The following is an 18666-nucleotide window of genomic DNA, read 5'->3' on the forward strand; positions in this document are numbered from 1 at the left end:
AATTTGTGATCTCGTTGGTTTTAAGTAGCGTAAGTCTTTTATGTACCATGCTACTGCCAATGGTCTAGCCGAAGCATTCAATAAGACTTTATGTAATTTGTTAAAGAAGGTTGTCTCAAAGTCCAAACGAGATTGGCATAAGCGAATGGAAGAAGCTTTATGGGCATATAGTATAACTCACCGTACACTGGCGCAAACAACACCATACTCACTTACTTTTGGATTTGAAGCAGTCCTGCCACTTGAGCGTCAAATATCTTCTTTGACACTGTCTATTCAAGAAAGGCTCACTGATAAAGAAAATGCTAAGTTGTGTCTTGCGGAGTTAGAAACTCTTGATGAAAAGAGGCTGGAGGCTCAAAAAAATCTTGAATGTTACCAATCCCGGCTATCTCATTCTTTCAATAAAAGGGTTCGGTTGAGGTGCTTCCAAGTTAGAGATCAAGTCCTTGCAGTAAGAACACCCATTATCACTTCTCGTAAGTCTGGGGGTAAAATCACCCTGAAGTGGGATGGACCATATGTCGTACAAGAGGCATATTCAAATGGTGCTTACAAGCTTGTTGATGAAGATGGCATGAGGATTGGCCCCACCAATGCCAAGTTCTTGAAGAAATACTATCCTTGAAGGAAGATGAAACTCCTTAAGGCACGAGTATAAACTGCATGTCTACTCCTAGCCCGCAAGAGTATAAAATGTGAACGGCTCAAAAAAAATATCTGCTAGGTTGAAAACCTCGAAAGAGGCGACCTAGGCAAAAGTTAGGATACAGAAAAAAAAACACTTACCCCAGAACTACGTTGTGACTTAATCCTCTTCATTGAGGTACGTAGGCGCTTGGAATTTTATTCTAAGTTCAGTTGCATGAGTGTAAAAAAAATACATGTTCCCTCTCATATGAAAAATTCAGTCTTCAAAAGACTTTTAACATCATCAATCGTCAGACTTGCACCAAGTGTTGGTGACTCAACAGGTACCATATTGGAGCCTGCAAGTTCACTAAGTCTGATAGTTTAAGTCTTCAAATGACTTATGCGTATAAGTTGAAGTCTTTAAATTCACTAAGTCTTCATGTTGGAGCTTTCAAGTTACCATATTGGAGCCTGCAAATTCACAAAGTCTGATAGTTGAAATCTTTAAATGACTTATGTATATAAGTTGAAGTCTTCAAATTCACTAAGTCTTCATGTTGGAGCTTTCAAGTTACCATATTGGAGCCTGCAAGTTCATGAAGTTTGATAGTTAAAGTCTTCAAATAACCTATGCATATAAGTTGAAGTCTTCAAATTCACTAAGTTTTTATGTTGGAGATTTCAACTTCACCATATTGAAACCTGAAAGTTCACGAAGTCTACAAGTTGAAGTCTTCAGATGCTCTGCGACTATAAGTTGACGTCTTCAAGTCTGCCATATTGAAGCCTTCAGAGTTTAAAAGTTGGAGTCATCGGGTTCTTTGATCTATAATTTGAAGTCTTTAAATCCTTCAAACCTTCTTGAGTTTACCTTCCAATCTTTATGAGATTTTCTTTTTTAATGGTGGGTACGAGTAGTCATCCCTATGCGCCATAAGATTACCAAAAGGTTACTTTTTCTTATGGCAGGGACGAATAAGCCGTCCCTATACTCCGTACCATAAAGTTACCTTTCTTATGGCGGGGACGAGTGGCTATCTCTACATGCCACAAGACTACCATGAAGTTACCTTTTACCTTTTGCCATAAGACTATCCTGAAGTTACCTTTTACCTTTGTCATAAGACTATTATGAAATTACCTTTCTTATGGTAGGGACGAGTAGCCATCCCTACGCGCCATAAGATTAACATGAAATTACCTTTCTTATGGCCGGGATAAGTAGTCATCCCTACGCGCCATAAGATTACCATAAAATTATCTTTCTTATGGCGAAAACAAGTAGATATCCTTTCGCGCCATGTGGTTGTCGTATTTGCATTAAAGACGTTATTTGGGCGAGAAATATAAGTCGTGCATAAACTGTTAAAAAAAAAGAATAAAATCAATAAAAGGAAAAGAAATTACCTTGCTATTGATTCCAATCCACCACAAGGTCACTGCCGAGAATGCTACAGAATATGATGGAAACAATGAATAGCATGGGGTATTTATAGATGTATAGAGGCGGTGCATGTTAAGATTCCTAGTTTGAGTTAAAAGGGATTAATATAATCCAACTAAGATTCAAGGACTAGTAAAGACGGCTGTAACAGAAGTTGTATTCTGCTCGAATACGATCAGTTTTAAGTGGTGAATGTGCTGATTGAAATCATTTAAATTTCTAAAAGTTATCTTATTACTTTTGCATAGTTTAAAAAATAATACTAATCACTCGCCCGTGATTAGTGGAAAGGATAATTGGATTTTCCCATATTGAAAGTAAAATGGGCCAGGAAACAGAATCATTGTTAAATGATTTCTTATATGTGTTGAAAGTGCATATGGCCCAATAAATAAATTAACTCGATCTAAATTCGATTTAATGATACTTCAAGACTTGTCTTGGATTTAAATAAATTAATACTCCGACAAGTCTTGAAGCAGGGGACAATTTGTATGTAACAAAATTTTGTTAAATTTAAATCCGTACGAAATTCGGATTATATTAAATTCAAAATATATTAATCTCAAATAAATATTAGAGATTAATATAATTGGATTAATCATTTTAAGTCCAAACATGCATGGATTTAATTAAAGTCCAATTGTTAGTGGGTTAGTCCATTAATTTGGGTTAGAAATGACTAAATCCACTTTATCAAGCCCAAGATGTCATCCTATTAATTTGGGCTACAAATGACTAAGCCCACTTTAGCAAGCCTAAGATGTAATTATGTTCTAAAGGCCCAATTAGGTGCCACATGTCAAATGACGTGGCATGGTAAATCAAGTGAAAGAGCCAATAATACCATGCCACATGTCAAAATGATGCAGTAATTAAAAATCCATAAAAGGTGCCATGTCACTTAAATCTGATTGGTCAAAGGAATCTCATATGTATCATGACTCTCCACCTCCTCCAACTATAAATAGGGGCCTCATAATTCAGAAAAAGGCCCAACAAGTTTAACAAGAATCAAGAGAGAGCTCGTGGATCAAAGCAGCAGATTTCTCTACAAATTTGAGAACAAGCTCAAGATTTCAAGATCAAGAGTTCAAGGTTCAAGAACAAGGTCAAGATTTCAAGATCAAGAGTTCAAGGTTCAAGAACAAGCTCAAGATTTCAAGATCAAGAGTTAAAGATTCAAGAACAAGAACAAGTTCAAGCTTCAAGATCAAGACTACAAGATTCAAGAACAAGATCAAAGGCCCTTGAATTCAAGTACAAGTCGAGATCAAGTTCATCAAGTCTTTAAATCAAGTTCAAGTTCAAGATCAAGACCGCAAGATTCAAGAACAAGCTACCAAACCCTTGAATTCAAGCACAAGTCAAGATCAAATCCGTCAAGTTCAAGTTAAAGTTCAAGATCAAGCTCGAAGCCCTTGAATTTATAGTTGAAAAGGTGAATCAGAGGAATCATAGAAATTGTAACACTCACTTATTGAAATTAATAAATTGATTTTTGCAGTATTTTTCTTGTCTCGATTATTATTTTTGATCTCGAGAATTTTACTGTCCAACACCCACCACGTCAAATTTCTCTTGCGGGTAATTTTTCGGCTAAAATACTAAGGGGTCGTTGCTAGTTAGAGTTACGTAGAAATTAATTATGTAATTACATGAAGATTAACATCTTACTAAAATTTTAACAAATATTATCTTTTTAAAATGATGATTCCAAAAGTAAAATAAATAATCTTTGAATTTAAAGCAGAGATCCACATCTGATTGTGCCTATGACAAGAATGAAAGTACTCAACATAAACACTTGTAAAACCACTAACACTACAAGAAAATATAGAATTGACAATAATTTTTTGCTAACAAATAAAATGTTGTTGCTAAATTTAATAATTGACAACAACCTAAGTTTATTGTTAGCATAAAGTGAATTTTTTAACAACGAACTTTTTCTTATTGCCAAATCTTTTAATCTTGTTGCCAAATATCATGAATTAATAAAGTAATTCAAAATATAAATATATATGCTTGCCAAGGTCACTGCTGGTAATTTTCTATGTTGATTTTCATATTTTCGGTGAAAATGAACATTGGGTATTTGTTGATCTTGTTGACTTAGAAGCTTGAGGGTTTGTATTTTTATATAGATACAGGAACTATAGTTGCGTATAAGATACAAAATTTCTCTTTTTGAAATATACTTTGTGAAATTATATTTTGGAGAAAAGTGTGGATTAGGATCCTTGTTGGATCTATAGATTTTTGTTGGGGGTTATTGTGATGTTAAAAGTAATGGCAAGTTTATTAGAACAACTGATAAAAAACATGAAGCTAGTGTGAAGGAATTTTACTCTTGAAAGTCAATGGTGACATATACGAGGCTTATTATGTCTCACTATTGTGTCAATTGTAGGAGCACAAGGCAATAACTCAATTCTTATTTTTCAAAGATATCTTGTGCCTACCCTTCACATGACATGCTTATCCGCATAGTGTGTTATATAGGATCATATAATTTTACTATTTTTTTCATGGCTCAATAGTCATTTTAGGTGCAAGCATTCAAGTGATTGGGTCTTGCCCTCTCGAGACTACACTTATGAGATTATATTGGGTATGTTGTTGTATTGTAATGTTAAAGTACAGTTTTCATTGTTGCCATTAGAATAGTGGAATTGCTATTTACTTGATAGTTGTGTTTGTTATTCTCTTTGTTTTACTAAATCCTATTTTTTTTAAAATTTCCTTGTGTGGCATCAATTTTTCGAGGACAGAATAATTCAACATATTGCCTAGAGCTTAAAAAGTTGATTTTCATCATTAATTGGCGGCCCCTCTTGTTGTTGTTGTTGTCCAGTACTACTACGTGAACATGCAATAGCAGAATGAGGTTTGCTCAATTCATCCATCACCAAACAGTTACACAATATACAATGTACTGTAAACAACAAGCTATGCACTAGTTTCAATCGCTTACGTTGTTTGTTTTCATCTCAAATTATGTCGCTAACTCTGCTTTCGAACTAATGAATTATATTACTGGTTTCTTGATCTCTTTTACCCTTTTGTTATTTTATGTTTTTTAATTTGGTTCCTCCTTTTGGTCACTTCTTTTTTATACTTTAATAAATTGGACTATTCTATTGTCTTTGCAGGGGCTTACCACTTTATCTGAAAGTTCTTGGCTTGATTCGATCGGTAAGTTCTCCTTTCTTTCTCCAAAGAAACTCATGAACTTTTTTTTATTGAACATTTTAGTATGAAAGGTGGTTGTAATAAATTTTTTAATATTATTAGTTATTCAATGTTTAGGGCTTTGATTCTCTATATCCCAAATTTTTGTTGTGGTCAAATTGTGTTGGAAAAGTGACAAAGAATGTTTTAAAATTTAAAATCAAAATTGAAAAGTTGATCTAGAAAGAGTTAAAGTTAAGTTGTTGGCTAGTTATTTTTCCTTAGCATTTGTTTATTTGTGTTTGCTTTCATTTTGGCTTGAATATTGCACAAGAAAAGCAATTGAAAATATTGTCTATTACACATTAAACAAACACATGGTAGCTGTAAATGTTCTGTCAGCAAGCATCAAGTACTGGTAGATATAAGTTAATTATTCTTTTCAGACATCACTTGTAGCTTGTAGGAATACACTTGAGTAGTTTGTTGATGCAGACACACTTGAATAGTTTGAACTATTGTGCGTGTATGTGTATGTAGCACTAGTGGTGTGCCTTAGCCTATGTATGTTTGTGATGTTTTCAAACATTTTTACTATGTAATATAGTGTCGTTGTGCGTTAAGATAATCAGTTCGATTGTTGGGGTCAGTAGCGGAGCCAGAGTTTGGGTTAAGGATGTTCAAAAAAATAAAAAAAAATGTTGTTGCTCCCACCAGGAATCGAACCCAGACTATTGTTGCAAATTTGCACACCTTTGACCAATAGGCTGTGCTTCTTTAGATTGTCAAGAGTGTTCAACAATATGTATATAACCATAAATATCTATATTTAACGTATATACTCAAAAAAAAATTTCGATGAAGGGCGTTCATCTGACCACCCTTCAGTGGCTGTAGCTACACCTCTATCTATCTATATCATGGATTGTGCATTAAATCTTTCAAGAGAACTTTGTTCAATGTGATTTTAAGTCTCTACTCACCATGATTTCACACGTAGGGACTGGTGTATCTTGAGGTTGACGATATGACCAAACAATCTCAAGCGACCTCTCATTTTGTCCTTGATGTGTGCTACTTGCATCTTCTGGAGCTTAATTTACCACATTTTGTAGTGATGTTGTTGTATCCCTTTTGTCATATTATCACTACATTGCTATATTTTTTAAAGTTATTTCTCCCCCAAGATTGTTAAACATAAAAAAGTCTTGTAGATGTTCTTCAAATTTGATCTCATTGTGTCTATGATCCTGATTCGAACCAGTTTCCTAGAATGTTAAAAAACAGGTTAGTGAATTTTTAGTTATGTATTTCTGAGCTACATATAATGTATTATTGATATTCTTCAAGCTCATCAGATATCTTTACCTTTTAACCTTCATTATCTTTCATTCTTTAGCCAAATGAGTTCTTTAATGTGTATATCTTTTAACTTTTTTCTGTTTTGTTAACTTATAGTAACTCTTGATTACTTATGAGTGCTGAACTATTTGCAATTTAACTGTGCATTTGTCTTCTCATGGGCACTCTGAATCATACTCTTTGCTTATTATAATATATCTGCACTTTTATTTTGCACAGATACTAATCTGTTAATTGTTAATAACTGCAGATCAAGCGTGAGATTAAGATACTGCAGAATCTTTATAGTGGACCCAATATGGTGTAGTTACTTGATGTTGTCAGAGATCAGCAATCAAAGACCCCAAGTCTTATATTTGAATATGTGAATAACACAAATTTTAAAGTGCTTATCCAACTCTTTCTGACTTTGACGTTAGATATTACATCTATGAGCCATTGAAGGCAAGTTCTACGTTGATGTGGATTTTTAAGGCCTCTCAAATCTATTATTTTTGTATTTCTTCAATGTTTCTCTGACTGGTTATGGGCAGTTGTAACATATTATAGAAATGTTAGATTATTGCTATACATGATGCTCCATTTGAATCTCCTTTAAGATATAACCTGAAGATGATCTGTTCAAACTGCCTTGAGATAATTTTCTTTTTTGTATTATGAAACAGTGATTATGTGCATAATGATCTATTTTCATTTTTATCTCATCTTGAAGTTGAATTCTTTCCTTAGGTGGGAAAAACTAATCCTCTGACATTTTGGACTATTTCCATTACGCATGATATGGAATAGTTACATCTTATGTAAGACATGACCCTTGATAGGAAGGTGTGGATGATGCAAATTAGGATAAATGGTTAGGGGGTGGGAGTGCGTCGATAATAGTAGGGGAGCGTCCTTTTATAGTTGGAGTTTCTTGATCATGGTGTTGTGGTTGTAGTATTATCGTGTGGCTATTTTGCATACCGTACTAGTTTAGATGCACTTATATTTGGTGTTTGTTATACTGTTAGTTTATTTTGCATACCGTACTAGGTTATATGCACTTATCTTTTGTATTTGATATATTGTTATCGGTCCTAAATTGGGGATCTATTGGAATCAGCCTCTCTACTTCACCTGAGATAGTGGTATGGTCTGCGTACACTCTACCCTCCCTAGCCCCCATTGTGTGGGAATACACTGGGTATGTAGTTGTTGTATCTTTGGGGTAGGGGTAAGGTCGAAGTACAATCTACCCTCCACATATTCCACATTGTGGGATTATACTATATGTTGTTGTTGTGTTGTCTTTTTATACAGTTTGAGTTAGAAAAACATATCTTATCTCATGTAATTATGTACTTTTATAGTGAGAGTGAGAATCTCTTCTATTTTCAATTTAACATAATGTCAACACACACATACTGAATAAATGGTCTAATATGCCACCATATCTGATTAATATGCTTCCTTTTCTACCTCTTAAGCTTGACAGTTTGAATCTCATAATAAGTCTAAATGGGTTGGTCATTCTTTATTAATATATGGGTTATGTTGGAATTCACAGTTCTGAATTCAGAGACATTCTTTTAAAGCCAGAGCTACTGAGGGAAATTGTGGATTCAAGGTTTGGGTATCCCACTGAAGGCAAGTCATCTCTTATCTGTGCATTCGATTCTACAAATTTGTTGTTCAATGGGGTGTTTATTTTTATTTTTTGATATCTTAACTGCCAATTATTTTTTTCTGGACAATGTCAAGTTTTCCACAAACTGTTCAATGAGTAATGATCATAAACGTACGAAAATAGACAATTTTGGTTGTATCTATGTTGGTTCATCAGTGAACTTATTCCTATCCCAACTCTTCCAAGTTTCATGGGCTAAAGTTGACTATTCTTTGAAGGCACTTTGATCTTTGTTGTCAGGTTACTTCACTCATATGTAAGTTTTTCTATTGAAATTGGGCAATATTCAGAATGCTAGTGGTTGACCTTTTTTAGAGATGTCAAATTTAGTCCTTAAAATTGTAATACAATCCAACACACCTAAAATTATGCCAGTAGAAAAGGAATGTACTCATAGATGATCGGTGTGGATATAGTTGAACTCAACCTATCAAATGGCCTGGATCAATTTTGGCTTCCTACGATAGCTTAAATTGATCCACAAGAAAACTGTCAAAAAAGGGAACGAGTGTACACTATTATGCGCTATCAAAAAAGAAACTTAGCCAAAAAATAAAATAAGATCTATTTTTGTTGGATTTGGGTTGTTACATCTATTTTCCCCTGCATTGACACACTCTCTCCCTATAAGAAAAATACTATTCTTTTTTGCTATTTTATTTGGTATTTGTAGTTGCAAAAAGAGTGAAAGAGAAGTAAAGTGCCTGATTAAAAAGACTTCGGCGTCCTATGAAACAAGATAGTAATAGTGATTCATGATTTAATGTATGAATTCTCGCTAAGCTGTATGAACTTTGGCATGCAGAAGTAAGAATTGCCATTTAGATGTTTGTGAGTTACAAGAGCCATGCTTTGTTAGTTACTTAACTTAAGCTAAGACACAATATCAGAGTTTGATGTCCACAAGTTATTTTTCCTTTATCGGTCTTTAGTTCTCAAATGAAAAACCAAGGTAAGAACTGCAATATAATTTTTTAACACTACTTCTTTCATAACTTTTGCAACTCAACAACATTGTATTCTCTTTTGTGGAAGCTTCACCTCCTTAAAGGTCAGATGTAAGCTTCACCTAATTATATTTTCAACGGATAAATCACAATTTGAATACTCATCATAGTTTAGATTCCTAAAACTGACCACATTCAGTTCTATATTTTCACCCAGATTGTAAAAAATATGTACTGGTGATCTCTCCTATTCAATTGAAAATATTTTCACCCAAATTGTAAAGAACATGTATTGGTGATCTATCTTATTCAATTGAAAGCAACTTATGAATTTTCTTACACTTTTTATATCTGTTTCATCAATGTATGGTACCATGCTCTTGTGTGCTAACTTTAAATAGCCATGTAAATTTGTATCGATCTTCTTGCCGAAAACATAAAAAGTGAACTGCTCTTGGTAAATTAATAGAGACTCCCATTTTTTTGATTTAAATGTCTTATCTTTCAGTTCACCTGAAATAGTGTAATTACTTCAAAAGATCATGATTTGTTAAACACTGTATAGAAGTTTGCCAGCATCATAATTAGTCAATATTTTAGCAACTTCTACACTATGCAAAACACAAACTTATGTGACTTTCACTTGCAGGTCTTACAAAAGATTCAAGAAGAACTGAAAGCTCATACTATTCCATACTGCAGAAGAAACAAAAAGGAGGCTTTCGAGTTAAAAAAAATCACTTGAGAAAAAAATGAAGGGCTAGAGAAGAATAAATCAAGTGAGAAGATTTAAATCAACTAGTAATATAAGTGCCACTAGGGGAGGATTTTTTTTTATGGATTACCAATAGGATTAGAATGTAATGACATTGCTCATATTTTTTTTACAGTTGGAAACATACGTAAAAGTATTTGATTTTTTTGTAAGTAGAAAATAATCTTGTGCATCAATCATATGTGATGACCTTTGCAAATTTATTTAATTTTTTATTTTAATATTTATATGTAATTATTTTAAAAAGGGGTATTATGTATATAGCAACTACTCAAATTGTTGCTAAAGGTGTACAAAAATTATAAGATTTATCGCAATAAAAAATTATTGTTGCTAAAAAGCTTCGCAACAGACTAATAACTAAAATTTTGTAAAGTTTTTGCAACAATTAATATTGTTGGTAACAAAGTTAATTTGTAGCAACATTAAATTTTGTTGTGAAAATTTTTATAAGCCACAACTAAACAAATGTAAAGCAATAATATTTTTGGTTGCGTAAAGTCATTTTTGGCAACAATATATTTTGTTGCTGAAAAAACTTTTTCCATCTAGGGCTGCATATCGGTCGGTTTGGTTCGGTTTTGAAAATTATCAGTTTCACTTATTCATTATCGGTTTGTATATATGCTAAACCGTTAAGATATCGGTTAATCGGTTATCGATTTATCGATTTTTCGTTGTTATCGGTTCGATTATCAGGTTAACCGTTAACATTAAACATATCTAATTTGAAGTCCAAAGCTAGTAAGCTACTGCCTCAGAAACAAAGATGATCCATGGATTGATGCAAAACAAAGCAAAAACAAACTAAAAAATCAATTCAAATTAGCGACTACAGTCAGTACACAGATAGCAAATTTCAGAAACCAGAAATACAATAATGCAAATTCCATTAAACAGAAAAGAATGCAAAATTGCAAATTCCAGAAGCCAAAAATCAAATATTCAGTATGCAAATTCCTTAAAGAAAAAAATGTGACCAGTAAGGTACACATAATTCAAATAGATGGTACAATATACATGGTGTATGAATAATGAATTATATTTGCAATAACGTTCACTATCTACACTTATTTTGGTTGCACAACGGCAGTTGATTTGTCATACCACTAAAATTACCAGTAAAATAAAGTATTAAATCGCAGGTTATGAATGGTGAGATAGTTATAACACCCCATTTAGCTCTAAAAATTTGGTCATCTCTATTTACTGTTTAATAATTTATTCATGGATCCTCTTCCACCCCTACCCCACAATAAATGAAATAAAACAAAGATTATTGTTATATTTCATCATCGAATAGTCTCTCTTCTTTATGTAAAACACCAAACAAAATAGACCTTTAAAGTAAGATTGAGCAGTAAGAAGAGCAAAAATTATTACCTATGAGCGCAGCAAATCCTCTTTGGTCGTCTCTAATCTCTTTGAGTTTTCAGCAAATGTTGAACTTGAACCTTGAATCTCTTCAGTTTTTTGTGCAAATCGTCTTTGGGTCTACTGATATTATCGGAGCCATTAGCAGAGCCCTTTCTATTAGTATTATTTTGTTTGACAGCCGCATCATCCTCATTCTCATCCTCGCTATACTCGCTCTGGACACCCTCCTTGTCTTTCTCAATGTCATCTTCATCTTCATCTTCAACATCATTCTCTTCCTTCCCTCCCCCATCCACATTACCACCTCGACTTTCAGCTCTGCTCCTCTTCAATATTTTAAGTTTTAAGTTTGTCTTTATGTCACACCCAATTCATACGTCACACATTAAATGACTGTTTAAACTTTAATTCCCTGCCTGTAGAGCTTGGATCTTTCCAAAGATCAGATGACACCCTTTCTTAATTTTTGCAACAACATCTTTAATAGCAGCAACAATCTCCTCCATACTCGCCCCTGATGCTTCCATTTTTGCTTTGGTTATTATTAAAGCAGTTGTTATGGCTTCTGCTCATCCATAAAGTTGATACTTTTAGAAAACCAGACATCGTTTGAATTGGCATCTGCAAGTCCAAACCAAAAGTTCTTTTCCTTGGGGAATGGATAGTACGGAGCATGCGAAAGAGCTGCGATTAAACCATTAGCACGCCTGAGTGTCACCCATGCCTGCAGTCTTTGGGTTTACTGATATTATGACTGAGAGAGACTGAGAGAGTGAGACTGAGAGAGAGTGACAGAGAGAGTGAGAGGCGGAGTCAGAAGTGAATTGTGAAAAGTGAATCCCTTTCTGCCTCTAGGATAAGTAATAACGTGGGCTACTGGGCTTGGGAAATAGATTTAAATATATTTAACTGGGATGGACGGTGGGACTGGGTAATCAGTAATGGACTTGGCCCTTGGGAAGTTGGGAAATATAATGGGTTGTCTATTTGACTATCGGGTTATCAGGTGGCCCGATAAAAATTTTAGAAAAACCGCCACCCGAACCGATAACCCATTAAAGAAAAATTTGAAATCGTCACTCGACCCAATAAGTTAAAAAATTGAACCGTTAACCCGATAAATAAATTATCGGTTCGGGTTAATGGTTTGAACCGAAATTGCACAGCCCTATTTCCATCAACGTTTATTGCAACGACATGCAACAACCTTTTAATTGTTGTCAAAAGTACTTTTGGTAACAATATCCGATATATGGCAACGAAAAATTTTGTTGGAAAATGTCTTCTTTCTTGTAGTGTAAGAAGAAAGAAAGAAAAAACACATTTCTGGTTAATAAAGGCCAAAAAGAATTGGGGAGGAGGATGTTGGTTGATTGATCATAATAAATAAGTCATATGCTAGTATGTGTTAGAAATGGATATAGTGTCAAACTCGATCCAAAAATTAGTACAAGTGGTGATGATTGTTAGAGTCATATTAAAAAGATCATCAATCTCTTAAATTGCTGATGTGGGATTCCTCACCCCTCACCCGTTTATGCCCAGGATTAGATATCTGGTGCGTCAATTTTATGGGAGTGCAACATTGAGAGGATCTGCTATGATATTCATATTAAGACACGAATCTTCAGTCTAACTCAATGCAAAAGGTAAAGAGGTCAACATTCCCTTAAAGGGACGATATTGGACTCTTCACAGTATGTTGTAGAATTACATGAGTGATTTGTTGGAAGAATAGTTTTGGAGGTGAGTGGTCTTGACTCTTGAACTTTTGACCTAATTTGCTCCATGAGCACGATTTGTTTTTCTACATATACTAATGGTTGTATTGCCTTCTTATATTAATGACTGTCTTGCCCTTTCTTAGATCAGAATGCCTATTACCTATTATTTAATGTTAGAAATTAATTGCCATAAGCTCACCCTTTAAGTCTTGCTTCCGGCGTAGGAGGTCAAACATATATCAATCGTCCCGACCTGAGAGCCTTGTTTGTCTTTGGTACTTCCATAGATTTTCTAACTTTTAACTTTGAAGGTTTGCCTCGGAATCAAAACTTAACCAATTTGGCAATTTAGACAATTAGGTGTAGTTTCCTGATTTAAAATGGACCAAAAAATACCAGCCCAAGCCAATGCAACTAAATGGGCTAGGTTGGGCGGAGCCCATAAAACAGGTTAGTACCATTAGTTATGAGTTTGCTTAAGGGATCCCTAAACTAAATTATTCTTATTTCTTCCTTTGATGACTAATTAATGATTGTGTGCCTTCTACTAAGTAGAAACCTGGAATTGATAAAAGTGAAAGATTGTATTAGGAGAAACTAATTGACGTATTGGTCTGAATTTACATTGCAAAAACAGATCAATTATCAAAATCACGTTTCTTGAGCAGAGGGTATAACATAACGAAAATAGTCTTTCTACCTCTCACAAGATAGGGATAATGTCTGCGCACACATTACACTAGGTGTGTTGTTGCTGTTGTAATTGTTTAATACAAAATCATAAAGAACAAGGTAGAGAAATTTGATTTTATACATAGTAAACTCCTCAATACCCTTTGTCTTTATTTTGTGTTTCCATTGTTAATAACAAGAAGCCTTATAATAAGCAAAATAGTAATATTTATCCACGATGGTTTATTTAAGTTAATTAAGGGAGAACCCTCTTGCTTCTTAATCATAGCAATTCAGAAACTTAATGGATTGTCCATTTTCCTCCTATTTCCATCTTTTATTATTTGTACTCTTTACTGTTAGTAGTATTTTATGGAGATCAAGAAAAACACTAACTAGTACCAAAATATTGGCCCCTCAAGTCCCTGGTGCATGGCCTATTATAGGTCATCTCCACTACCTCAGTGTCAACAAAAATGTCCCTTTTGCTAGGACTCTAGGGAAATTGACTGAGAAATATGGGCCTGCTTTCACAATTAGAATTGGGATTTCCCCTTATTTGATTGTCAGCAATTGGGAAGTTGCTAAAAATTGCTTCACAACAAATGACAAAGAGTTATCTGGGAGGCCAGCAACTTTGGCTAGTGAACTCATTGGTTACAATTATGCAAGGTTTTCTTATTCCAATTATGGTCCTTATTATCGCCACGTACGCAAATTAGTCTTGCAATTAGTTCTATCGAGTAGTAAGCTCGAGAAACTGAAGCATGTACGAATCTCTGAGATTGAAACAAGCATCAAAGAATTATATTCTTGGACGAACGTGAAGAGTACTATAAATATAAGTGAATGGTTTGAACAATTGACATTGAACATTATTGTTAGGATGGTACGTGGGAAGCGATATAATCGAGTGGAGGAAGATGAAGAGGCTCAACGTATGAGAAAGATATTCAGAGATACTATGTTTGTGTCTGGGCAAGTTGTTCTGTATGATGCAATTCCATTCAAGTTATTTAAGTACGTGGATTTTCAAGGACATATTAAGTCCATGAAAAAGATTTTTAAAGATTTTGATGGGATTCTTCAAGGTTGGTTGGATGACCATATGAGGAAGGAAAATATTATAGATGATGAAAATCAAGATTTCATTGATGCAATGCTTATGGTGACGGATCGTGATGATTTCAAAGCTCATGGTTATTCTCAATCAACTGTCATCAAGTCAACAGTGTTGGTAAACTCTTTGCTCTAACTATATTCTTAGTTCAAGAGTAATATTTGGATAATTGATCAAGTAAAAAGGGATCATATATTTGCTCATATTTGAACATTTGTTTTTAACTAACAACAATATCCTTGAATTTGCAGAGTATGATCGAGGATGGCTCCGATACAATGGCGGTTCACTTGACATGGATAATGTCCTTGTTATTGAACAATCCACACGTAATGAAAAAAGCCCAAGAAGAGATAGACACTAAAATTGGTAAAGAGAGGTGGATAGAAGACTCCGATGTTCAAGATTTAGTCTATCTTCAAGCTATTGTTAAGGAAACTCTACGGTTATATCCACCGGTCCCTTTATTAGTACCTCATGAGGCAGTGGAAGATTGTAAAGTGGCTGGCTATCACGTCCCGAAGGGTACACGTTTGTATGTGAACGTATGGCAAATACATCGCGACCCCAACATTTATTCCAACCCTGAAAGTTTTATGCCGGAGAGATTCTTGACGAAGGAAATAAGGATAGAAGGTCGTGGTCAACATTTTGAGTTTATTCCGTTTGGTTCTGGGAGGCGATCTTGTCCGGGAATGACGTTCGCGTCACTAGTGACGCATGTCATTCTTGGTCGATTGCTTCAAGGTTTTGATATTAGTACGCCATCGAACATGCCGATAGATATGACAGAAGGCTTAGGCATTACTATGCCAAAGGCTAATCCAGTGGAAGTAGTAATTACACCACGTTTGTCTTCTAAGTTTTATGAATTCTAAGATATAGTTAAGTAAATAAAAAAACTTTTAAGTGTGTCTTCTAAAGTTATGTATTACGTATCTCCTCTTGCTAAATAGTACAAAATTATGTTTGGAGTGATCATTTAACGTTACTCTTGATTTTCATTATTGTTATTAGATCCAAATTCATTCACAATTTTATCCATTAATCCAAACCCAATTTTAAGAAGGTGCATGTTTACTAGAGAGAGCAACCATACATCAAAATTGTTTTTAAAAATTAAAGCACCATAATGAAGTCCATCATAAATTACAAAAATTAGCATTACTCTTTTTGATAGTCTCTTCCCTGTTTAATTAGTAGGACCACTAATTGTAACACCCAACTTAGTATAAGGAGTTTCACATTGACAAAATACAAGAGGGATGTTGAGTATATAAGTAAGCAAGTCTTACTCTTAGTGATGCAGCTAAGGAGTTTCACATTGGCAAAACACAAGAGGAATGTTGGGTATATAAGTAAACAAATCTTACTCTTAGTGATGTGCTGTAAAGCCGTGAGGGTCTAGGCCCAGAGCAAAAAATATCACTAATCCACAATAAGCCAATATGAATGTTATATGACACGTGCAGGGAACATTATTCTGATTTCTATTTTAATACAACAAGTTGAGAACTTTGTGTTTTGTCCATTTCTCCTATTTATTTAAACAAGAAACAAGAAATGTCCTACTAAGAATAGATGTCACTAATAAGAAAACTTAATTGGGGACAACGCGCGTTCTTCAACAATGTGCTAGATGGTGTCTGGTGAAGCATCAAAATAAAATTAATATAATTGATGCACATGTGATTGATTGCTTTGAATTTTACTATTTAATTTTGTTTCTTGTTTTGTAGCTTGTAAACAAATTCAAGAATATAACGAAGGATTTTCATTGTCAGTCAAGATATATTGCACTACACTTAACTCTTTTAGGTTTTCGAGTTCATCAGACATTGAATTACAAGTATACAAGTAATTTTTAATTCTACTTAAGGTTGTATTTAGTATTTTTAAAAGAGTTTTCTTTAAACGAATTCTTAAATTAAGGTGAGCTAAAACACATCAAAATAAAATTGGCACCACACAAATATCATAAATCCCAACTTTCATGGCATTGTTTTAAGAATGGCTTATCATAAGTCATAACCATATAATGCCATTGGTGTGTGTTCGTTTCTCACTTTTCCAGATATAAAATAAGTTTCTTTTATAAAAGTGTTATTCCATTAAATATTAAATAAATTTTCTATGTTAGATTCGACGAAAATTATAAGAACAAAGATTTGATCATACACACTAGAAAAGTCTCATCAAATTCTAAACGACATAAAAAATTATATTAGACACACAAAAAATAGGAGAAACTACAAAATCAAACTTTTTGTCATTTTATCTACTCATAATCATAACCTTTTATTCAGTAGATCGACAAACAAGGACACAAAAGAAAATTAAGGGTTTTCATTTAACTTATACGTACTATTGACTAATTGATCAGTCTAACTATAGTTAGAACTTTATTAATGCAGCTTCTATACCATTCAAAATGAAATGAATAAACAGCAGAATATCAATATTATTTAATAAGATCATTAAGCCATTCAAGGGAATACATTTTTGACAATACATTTTTTTCAAGTCTCGATAGAATTAAATTCATGTTCGAACTTTGAAAATTGAAAATTTCTTTTGATCATAACAAGCATTATTCCAACTTCAAAATGAGATTTTTCTTAACACGAAGCGCCTAACTGATTAAACCTCTCCATGATGCTATGACTATTCAAATTGGCTTTGGCAAGGCTGTTTATTAACTCAACATTTCTCCTTTTTGCACTAGGAGAGTACTCATTAGTAGTGCTTGTTTTGGTGGATGCAATGGAAATTTCATCAAGAGAGTTTAGACCTAAACGCCTCTTTGGTCTAACTCTATTATAGTGATCATCAGTCACATTTGAACAAATCAAATGTGGGAAATTAAGCAATGCCTTTGTCCCTCGCAGTTTATACGCAGCGCGATCATAAGCCAATGCTGCATCCTCAGGTGTCTCATATGTCCCCAACCACACCCTATTATTATTATTATTCCGTTTCCTCGTTGGATCCCTTACCTCCGCCGCAAACTTCCCCCACCGACGCCTCCTCACCCCTCGATATCTCCACCGTGTTGGTGGAGCGTCTGCACGGCGCTCCACCGTGGATAATATTGGAGTAGGACTAGGAGTAGAATCATCAGAAGAGTAGCCAATAGCACTAGTAATATTATTGAAAGGGCTTATAATTTCTGAATTTTCAAAAAAATCATAATGTTCAAATGGATCATCGTAACATAAAATATTACTGAGGTCAAATGCTACTGGCTGCATCATTCTCTTTTAATTGGTTGACAAAATCTAAGGAAAAATCTTTGAGGGATTTAATTGATCATGTTCTTCTGATTCATATATAGTGGTCCTTACTAGTTACTGTACTTAGTTTTATTGTCTTAACGAATTTCCAGGAAGCTTACATATTCATATTATTGTATGGTATATATTTTGGCATGTGTTTTATTTGAGTTCTAGTGACCTTTGGAAGGAAAAATAAAAATATAGACCGGTGTGTTTGGTACGAAGGAAAACATTTTCCAGAAAATATTTTCCAGTTTTCTTATGTTTAGTTGGCTTATGTGTTTTGAAAAATGTTTTTCAAACTAACTTATTTTCTTTAAATCTAAGGAAAATGACTTCCCTTTAAAAAGTAAGAAAAAACATTTTCAAACTCACTTTAAAGTTGAAATGTTCATACAATTCTCAAAATCATCTACTCCATCCCCCACTCCCAATAACCTATCACCCCAACACCACCCCTATCCCTACCCCCACCACATCCCCTACCCCAACCCCCA

The 18666-nt window shown here is 34.0% G+C and overlaps 2 protein-coding genes across 2 annotated transcripts; one reads left to right on the forward strand and one right to left on the reverse strand.

Annotated features, from left to right (window-relative positions):
• Nucleotides 1-14078: 14078 nt before the first annotated feature.
• On the forward strand, nucleotides 14079-15772 carry LOC107860624 (cytochrome P450 CYP82D47). Its single transcript, XM_016706045.2, has 2 exons — nucleotides 14079-15011; nucleotides 15146-15772. The coding sequence occupies exons 1-2, from the start codon at nucleotides 14079-14081 to the stop codon at nucleotides 15770-15772; spliced, it is 1560 nt and encodes a 519-aa protein (XP_016561531.1).
• Nucleotides 15773-17299: 1527 nt separating this feature from the next.
• On the reverse strand, nucleotides 17300-18188 carry LOC107860617 (ethylene-responsive transcription factor 13). The gene has a single exon (XM_016706033.2). It carries the CDS (start codon nucleotides 18146-18148, stop codon nucleotides 17513-17515), a length of 636 nt encoding a protein of 211 aa, XP_016561519.2. The 5' UTR covers nucleotides 18149-18188; the 3' UTR covers nucleotides 17300-17512.
• Nucleotides 18189-18666: the final 478 nt, after the last annotated feature.

This window comes from Capsicum annuum, chromosome 8 (genome assembly GCF_002878395.1).
Source record: "Capsicum annuum cultivar UCD-10X-F1 chromosome 8, UCD10Xv1.1, whole genome shotgun sequence".
In the NCBI taxonomy this organism is placed as follows: Eukaryota; Viridiplantae; Streptophyta; class Magnoliopsida; order Solanales; family Solanaceae; genus Capsicum; species Capsicum annuum.

What these genes read in the sequence shown, in the direction of transcription:
- LOC107860624 (XM_016706045.2), top strand. Translation starts at nt 14,079, where the DNA reads ATGGATTGTCCATTTTCCTCCTATTTCCATCTTTTATTATTTGTACTC. An exon ending in TCATCAAGTCAACAGTGTTG is followed by an intron (nt 15,012 to 15,145) that starts GTAAACTCTTTG and finishes TTGAATTTGCAG; the next exon opens with AGTATGATCGAGGATGGCTC.
- LOC107860617 (XM_016706033.2), bottom strand. Translation starts at nt 18,148, where the DNA reads ATGATGCAGCCAGTAGCATTTGACCTCAGTAATATTTTATGTTACGAT.